General features: G+C 37.6%; 1 protein-coding gene across 1 annotated transcript; it reads right to left on the bottom strand.

The window, feature by feature from the left end:
- Positions 1 to 1087: 1087 nt before the first annotated feature.
- On the bottom strand, positions 1088 to 3862 carry LOC114517150 (von Willebrand factor A domain-containing protein 2-like). Its single transcript, XM_028536809.1, has 7 exons — positions 3835 to 3862; positions 3191 to 3483; positions 2788 to 3070; positions 2430 to 2546; positions 2100 to 2244; positions 1450 to 1670; positions 1088 to 1195 (listed from the first exon to the last, which is right to left on the bottom strand). Exons 1-6 carry the CDS (start codon positions 3860 to 3862, stop codon positions 1454 to 1456), a joined length of 1083 nt encoding a protein of 360 aa, XP_028392610.1. The 3' UTR covers positions 1088 to 1195; positions 1450 to 1453.
- Between the last annotated feature and the right edge of the window lie 4911 nt (positions 3863 to 8773).

Raw genomic sequence — 8773 nt, 5'->3', positions numbered from 1 at the left:
GCAATCACACACCAGTTATCCTTGATTCAACCGGTTCGGATTAAATAAAGTTCAACAACTTGATGTTTTTCAAAGCCAAAATGGTCAGACCGGTCTTATTTGAATCGAAATAGAGTATTTTGCTAAGAATATAGCGGCGAAAGAGCATTTTCCGTGCTAGACAGATGCAAACAACGATTTAAGATTTCTTTGAGATCACTCCAATATACCAGCAATCTGCCTGTGCTGAAATACAACAGCGAAAGCGCCTTTAGTGTCTACTTTTGAGCAGAATTAAGTAGTATTTTGTTTAAAAGCTTATAGCGATGCAATCTCGTTCAGTTTAATTAAATCACTAATATTAATAATATTAGGTTTTTTGAGTCGCCAATTACGTATTCAAACAAATGAGATTTCAAATTAATTTAGGAATATATGAAATTAATAATCAAAGTTGTACACAAATTGCGGCCTTTTGGAGAAAATGAAATTACTTTACTTCTTAAAAAATGAATTAACTTTTTTAAATGAAATTAGCTTACTTTTATAAAAATTAATTTGTATGTTTTCGGGCGTCCTCTTTTAATCTGTCCGGCAGAAATAGATTAATTTTTTAGTGATTATACCGAACAAATATGAAATATGAAATTGGCATGCATGCTCTTTGCTCACATCTTATAAATTCTCCTGTTTAGCGCCAGCTATGTTTACTGTCTTTAAGAGTCGGTAATAAATCATATTGTTATATAGGTGCTGTGTATTTTAAATGTGATTGGTTCATTCGCAGTCACGTGACTTTAAATAAATGCAATGTTTCCCGCCAGGGAAACAAGTGAAAAATTGTTGCCCGCATATTGTCATAACAAAGTTTTTTAAATGAAATTTTCGTTTAACATGTATGTTTTTGTTCCTATATAAAAAAACACTTAATGTTCGCTACACCTCGGGAAATAGTGAGTTTTGTTTTCCCTCGAGTCTCAATGTTCAGACTCTTGGGAAAACAAAACTCACTATTTCCCTCGGGAGCATACAGGAAGTGTATATTATCATAGAGCTTCGTACAACGAAGAAAACAACAGAATGACTCGTAAAGATTTTATAAGGATTTATTCATAAACACGTCACTTATATTTAGAATTCTTTATTATGTATTATATTTCATCTTTTGAATTTCTTTAGTTTTCTGTACTTAAAACATCTTGTGAAAAATTTACACCTAAAAAGTAAAAAGCATTTGTAGTGAACAGATTGTTACGAAGTTAACCAAGTTTAGTTCATCTTATACATTTGGATTTATACATGTTCTCAAGCAATTATTACGACAATCTTTTATGGGTGTTTTTAACTTTTATTGTATTATCATTCGCCTTATTCAAGAATACAGGAATATGGTGACCAGGGAGGAGAGTGTCTCTGGAAAATATTCACCCAGTCTAAATTAGTATTCTTAAAGTTTAAAACGTTGCTCACGCAATCAATCGAGTTGGTAGACGTATCCATGGTGACCAGTTCCAACGCAGATTGGATTTTTTTGATTATGAATGCAGGTGTCGTAGTTGGGACGTTTCCCCCAGCATTTCTTAGCGCCAGCGTGAGGCTGATTCACGTCGAAATCTTTGTAGCCCCAGCATTCGCCGTAAAACTCAATCAAGAAATACTTGTGGCCAGTCTTCTTCGCCTCCTTGCCACAACTGTCATGAAAAGTGATTTGGTATACAAGCGTTACCCTATATTAAGGCTGAGGGATTTTAGGGTTGTGATTGCTTTTTGCCGCCAGGCGGGCCTTGTCAGAATCGAGAACGATCCCATAGGGGTCAACAATGATCGGGATATGGCTAGCAGGATAAGGGTGGATGTAAGAGGGGTATGGTGGATCGACATTAGCATGATATGAGTGGATTTTTGAAAAAAAATAAATGATATCATTTGGTGGTGAAATGTCGCCAGCAGAATTTCGTTTGATGCTAGTGGGACATGAGTTACTTTACAAGGACATGCATTGGACGCTAGGGGGATATATGTGGACACCTACAGGATATAGCTGGACGCTTGGAGGATATAAGTGGACACTGACAGGATATGAATAGAAATTAGACAAGCCTAAGCGACATATAACTTACTCGCAAACAATAGTTTCGAGGTATTTATCCCATCCTTCAAACCAATCAATGGCGTTGCGTCGGTTGAACAGAAGTTTTGCTGTGGCTGGTCTTGGTCGAGGAGTCTTGTAACAACCCCATTTTGAAAACGATGCAGCCGGGCACCCTAAATAGATAGAAATATTGTCAAACAGGTGGCAAACAAGCCTGTACACGAAATAGATTCACTTTTCCATAATTTCAACGGTGGCTCCCTGTCATTTGTGAAATTTCCTGAACCTGCCATAAGAGTTGACCCTGGACGGACTCAGCGACTTGAATGATAAAGAAAACTTCTTTTCTCGAACTTACATTTGGGCAGTTCACAATTTTTTCCTTCCCAGTTCAGCGAACACTTGCACGTATACCCGTTGTTGCCATCATCCACACATTCTCCTCCATTCTTGCAGGGCTGGCTTGCACAAGCACCTTGAAGAAAAAATGTAATGCAATGGTTGAGATTACTTTATGGGTGAAAGCTATATCTTGTCAATACTCGCTTCGCCGAGCCCCCACACCACATGTCCACCTACCCTTACCCACCACGCTCCTGCTTTACACCATCCATGTCTTAGCCTTGCCTTACCACACCTAGCTTACCCTATCGATTCCTAATCCTCACCACACCCGCTTACTCTTCAGTGTCTGTGTGATCAGAATTGATACTTACTGATAGTCTCACACATGTTCTTGACCAATGAATCTTCGATGGTATTCAGTGCGTTTACGGACGACTTAAAGGTGTACTCAGGTTTGCTGGATATTTGCTGGAGCATTCTCGTCAGTCTATTGACGGTTATCCCGTTACCGATTGCGACACAAAGAATTGCGACGCCTTTCTCCTTCATTTTCCGTGCCATATTAACGGCTTTGCTGTGGTCGTGTGACTGCCCGTCCGAGAATACAACTAAAACGTTTGGTACGTCGCCTCGGTCTTGCGACTGCCCAAATATCTTGCGGAAAAAAAGGGAAAGAAAGTTTGGAATCTGTTGGTCGAATTGGCTTTTGACCAGCTGAATATATTACCAACCGTGACAGCCTGCATGGCGTAGTAGTGTATTTTATAAAATTACCTTTTCCTCAACCAACTGCAGTGCCTTTCCTGTAAACGTGCTTCCACCGACGTAGTTCATGTTTCGGACAGCGGTATGTAGCTGTGCAGCGTTGGTATACTTGGTGAGAGAAAACACCTCGGTTGGACGGGTGCTGTATTTTACGGCGGCAAAATGAGCGCCGAATGGGGCAACGCTGAAGCGGGAAATTATGTCAGCGACAAACGTTTTGATCTTCTCAAAGTCTCCGCGACCAATGGAACCCGATTCGTCTACAACCATCGCAATGTCGACCACCTTTTTACATTTTTGTACTGTTCAGAAAAGAAAACTTTTCAGTCAGTCTTCCATTTGAATATTACAGTTTTATACATATCAAAACGACGTCGTTCGAACGAAACATTCAAGTGTTTGAAACCGATATTTCTATATGATTGTTTTTGGCGATGCTATAAATGGTGAATGGCCGATGGTTCGAGGTTGTAGACTAAGTTTTAAACAATGAAATATTTAACCCCAGAGCTATGAAAAGATTTTGAAGTTGATTATATGTTGAGTCTAATTTTTGATCTAAAATTTGGTATGAATTTGATCTGGAACATTTTGAATATATCAGTTGAGTTAGCAGAGCATTGGGCCATCAAACCATCAGTTGCGGTTCTAACTTGCGTAACTCTCATCACAACAAAACATTTTCCTGTTAATTGTTTCAACCTATAGAAACTCAGGCGTGAGGAATTGAACAACTGACGAATCGAAATCTGTCTTCTACTGTTCCTATGTTACCCACCTGGTCCAGCTATCGCGATGGTGGTGTACAACAAAACGCAAACGAAATGTACCAAACTTCCTGCCATTCTTCAACTCTTTGCTAGAAAATTAAAAGATGTTCATAAGCCATGTTTACATAGTTCCAGGGGCGGGTTGTATATACGCGACCCGTTGTGCCTAAAAGGTGGATAGGCTTTAAAAAAAGCAGGGATGCACAACAATAATCACAGGAGAAAACTACAGTTTTTCGCCATGAATACCACAGGCACTTGCAGTATTGTTTACAGCTAGACATGCAAGCAGCATATTTGTGTCAAGTTAAAACACCGTGTTTATGTTTAGAGACAATTCTATATAGAGCCGATAACTCGAGGTAGCGCTCGCTGGGTCCCGAATTGCACACGTTCTACACGAGACGCAGAAAACGACTTTAGCCGTTTAGACGACGTCTAAAACCCCCATAGGTCTTTAAAAATTGCTTTTTGAAAGGGTTTCAAGAGTATATTCTCTTATATGATGTATATATTACTAAACATTTTAACACAGCATGTCATCGTTGAATTTCCAAAGTCAAAGAATTGTATTTTGGTCGACATAACGCCATCATTTTTTCATAGGGAATTATATGCGTTTGTGATGGAAACAGTTAATCAATTGAGCGAAATAATTTGAGGCAAATGTTATTGCTATGATTTACAAAGGAAGCAGTTTGACGCTACCAATGAAGGATATATGGTTTGTGTCCACGCTAGCTCCACTGTGTGGGGGGACACTTAGGAATAATGCGGGTTATCGCTCATACACTTGAGAATATAAAGGCGAGATATAAATTTGTGATGTTGTAAATAGCGTAGTTTATATAAGATAGCCTAGCTCGCAAAAAGATATAGCCTAGCTCGCATACTTCTATAGCTGAAAAAACGAAGGGTTTTATCCATTGCGAGCACCGATATTATTATTTTTTTATAATGTTTAATTATATATTAAGCCGATATATTCATTTTCTTTGGCCTGATATAATTTGTATACAATATTTTGATTGATACAAAATAGATAATAAAAAAATAGATGAATTGAGTTGTACATATTATTACGCGCATCGAGGTCCTGACATCCTTTGGGTTGTCAGTCCTAATTTCATTTAATTAGATTTGAAATTCATTTAGGAGGCTTATGAGATAAACCATCAATATTTGTTGACACAAGATGCGGGCGTATATTTTTAAATCAAAATGTTTAATTTGTTTTATTTATATACACATATATCTCGGTTTTCTGAACATCTAAGCACTTTATTTGGAGCCGCGTTTTCTTCAATCACTAAAGACAAACGCGGAAACGTATTAAATCATCCTGCATTCGCTTATTAAGCTACCTACTTTACTGGGATCGAGTTATAGTGTCATTCATTGTTAATGTGAAGTGAAATGCAGTAAATATGCAGATAGTTCAAATAAGTCCGCTGTTACCAAAGCAATGAGTAACTTTGTAAAGAACTCAGCTTCGAAAAAAAACAGTTCATAAGCGCCCTCACTATAAGAAAATATGTACATATATAGTGTTTAAACTAATAGGGCGAAGTCTTTCACTAGATCGTTACTTGATAATACTTTGCGGATTAGTGGCGTGACAAAATGGCAACAGGTTTAGTTCGAGTTTTGTTAAAAGAGTTTATAAACCTAGTTTTGCAATCCTGGCTATAACTGTATAGGTTCTTCGGGGTCGAAAAACGGTAGGAATATGAGGCAGGATTCCCTTCATTCTTGTTCTCTGTTTTGCGATGACTACGCCCTCTGATTTCACGGAATTAAATCATCTGCTTAAGCACGTATAAGCCCCCCACACCAAACACCAAACAGCCAACGGACTTAAAGTCTCCCAGCCCACGTATATAAGTCAACATCCGACTCCAAACATGCCAAGTTAAATTAACAGTTAAATCTTTAAAAAAATCGTCACTGTCTCCCTCCCCCACATGTCCATTGGGGGGCGCTGTGGTGGGCTTTGCTTGGCTTTATGGTTGAAAGGCATTTGAGTTGTGAAACTAATTTAACTTCCGCCAAACGAGTGTTGGCGCTAAGTAATGACGCGAAACTAGAGACTGGCACTCGCGGAGGAACTTGTAAATCACTATTATTTGCACATAGCTTTGCTAAATTGAATAACTTAAGTCGAGTTTGACTGTTAAGAGCGTGGGATAAATATTAATTTAGACAAGAAGGGACATGAATTACGCATTTTATAATCTCAACTTATCTCTTTTCACAGGCATGAAAAATATGTATGTAGCTAACCATATAACTGTTGTACACGTCAGTTGTATCTGATTCCAAAATTCCAACTTATGGGATAACTGTAATCAGCAGTGATTGGCGTAAATAAATATACTGGTATTCTATACGAGATAAGCGTTTATCGTCAGTATTTCAAGAGTTTTTAAAATTCGAGTACTCTTTTATTGATGCTGGCAGTGTTCTTTCAAGTCTTTTGTTAACACGCAGGTTATTTGCATGTATATACTAGATTTGTCATACCCATGCAAGGTATACAGGATATCATGACACTGAAATACAACTAAACTCGTCAGAACACCTGTCGCGCCTCATACATATGATTTCGTATATGTCTATATTGATATAATCATGAAATCACCGTTTATAAATTACTGGAAGATATACTAAAACAGCTCGTATATCATATTTTTAGAATCAATACAATAATCTTTTGCTAAATGTGAAATAGGGACATATGAAAAAGGACATTGATGCATATACTTTAACTGTTTAAGTTTAACTGATACAAATAAATAGCCATAAAGGAATAAAGCTATCTTCTAAGATAAGTATAAGTTACAAATAACTGATGCTGACCTTTCAGTTAAACTGTTTTCTATCTTGATGGTTGCAACTTGATGTCTCTAGCAAGGATGCGTGGTTATAACTGGTTCGTTCTTCAATTATGAATTCTTGTTAAAGTAACCGGAATATTGCCTCCGTAATGTTTACTCATTGGTATCAAAAGTAATTGTACAAAATGGCATATTTACTGTACGACAATTTAAATTTATTATCACAGTTTTTCACAAATAAAACACGACATTTGTGAGCTGGTGTGATGTCTATTCAAATGCGGGGCAAAAACTTGAAAAAATTAGAAATATTTCTAGCTATCACAACAGGGAACTGCTTTTAAAAATAAAAGTTCGCTAGCTTATGATAAAGGGTAGTTTTTTTGGCCGCAACATTATGTATTATAAGCAAAACTGCTGCGGCATCAATAAATAAAACCAATTTACTGAATAATCTTCATATTTGTTATTAATAACGGTTGTGAGAGAAAAATTAAACAAACGATAAAGAATATATTGCAATGCACATATTTGCGCGATATATATGTCATTGATGGGAAATGAACATCAGTTCCAATTATCACTGTCTTATATAGAACTTTTTGTGCTATCATGCAAGCGCATAGCAACACTATGCCAAGGAACTGTGTTCGAGTCAAGAACGAGCAAGGTCACGTATTTTTCTTACGAAGAAACCAATTAGAGGAAAAAAATTCCGAAAACTATTATTGCTGATATACAAGATACTAATATTATCAATCGGCTCGATAGCTGCTATTAACGATACTTAATAATAATAAGCCTGACTAATTTTCAAGGTTTAAAACTAATATTACCTAATCTTGGATTTTGTATTTCACAAAGGGACATATAGGAAAATATATTCACTTCGTTGGCTGTTTAGTTTAAGAGCAAGAGACTGTACTTAGTTAAAACTTTAACACAAAAACATTCCTGAATGCAATCCAGTGGTATTTTTTGACAAGATTTCTTCAAAAATATCTGTTTTAAAGTAACCAGTCATACGGCCACAATGCTAACGCTAAAGTTTCAAACTTGTATAGCAGCAACACTAATTTCTACAAATGTTGTACTTAATTTTATGTAATATTTGTGTTATATGGCTTCTCAACCCGATTTGCCCTTGCGGCATGAAGGAAAATGCGGAGCACGGAGTGGAAAATACGGAGTACGGAGTCTGTGATAAAAGTAATTATAAACGCCAGACATTCGATTCTAATTGGACTTGGAAAGCGCAGTGTCTATGCTTAAAGTAAAATGCGGAGTCTAATTAAAATCGAATGTCTGGCGTTTACAATTACTTTTATCACAGACTCTGTGTTTTCCACCGAGTCCTGGGCACCGTGGAAAGTGCGGAGTCCAATGCAGACTCCGTACTCCACACTCCGTGTTTCCACCATGCCGCCGATTCTTGCTAGGCTACCACCTGCTGGGCAAACGTGTTCAATGTTTATGCTGCGATCAGGATTTCCGCCTCGTTTCATCATTTGACGCTTCTAAGTTAATAATTTTTTATCCAATCACCCTCTAATTTCACTTCTAGATTTAAATTTAAGACGAATTCGGCCTGATGGCTTTCGCCTTTGTTATTGCGCATCGATTTCCCAGTGGCCAAAGGGGCGAGGTTTCATAAATCTATTTCAGGATGACATTTATTAAATCATTGTTTCCGTGACGCATGTTGTGTGCATCATTACCAAGTGACGCATGTTGGGTGCATCATTACCAAGTTAATTAAGAGCTCATACAACTTGTTCCCATGTTCCCATGTTCCTACCCCTATCTGCTTACCTTGGTATCTTAGGGTCTGTTTACATGGAGCGAGTTATCCCGGCTAGGCGAGGTGAAAACTGCATATAACGAAAGACTAACAGGTTAAGCCTTTGATGTGATGCATGCGCTTTTCACCTTGCCTAGGTAGAATAACTCGCTCCATATAAACAGGCACGTAGTATTTGCCGCCC

Source organism: Dendronephthya gigantea, unplaced genomic scaffold (assembly GCF_004324835.1).
Source record: "Dendronephthya gigantea isolate DGI-Jeju-01 unplaced genomic scaffold, DenGig_1.0 000007F, whole genome shotgun sequence".
In the NCBI taxonomy this organism is placed as follows: Eukaryota; Metazoa; Cnidaria; class Anthozoa; order Malacalcyonacea; family Nephtheidae; genus Dendronephthya; species Dendronephthya gigantea.
This window is presented reverse-complemented; position numbering and strand designations above follow the sequence as displayed.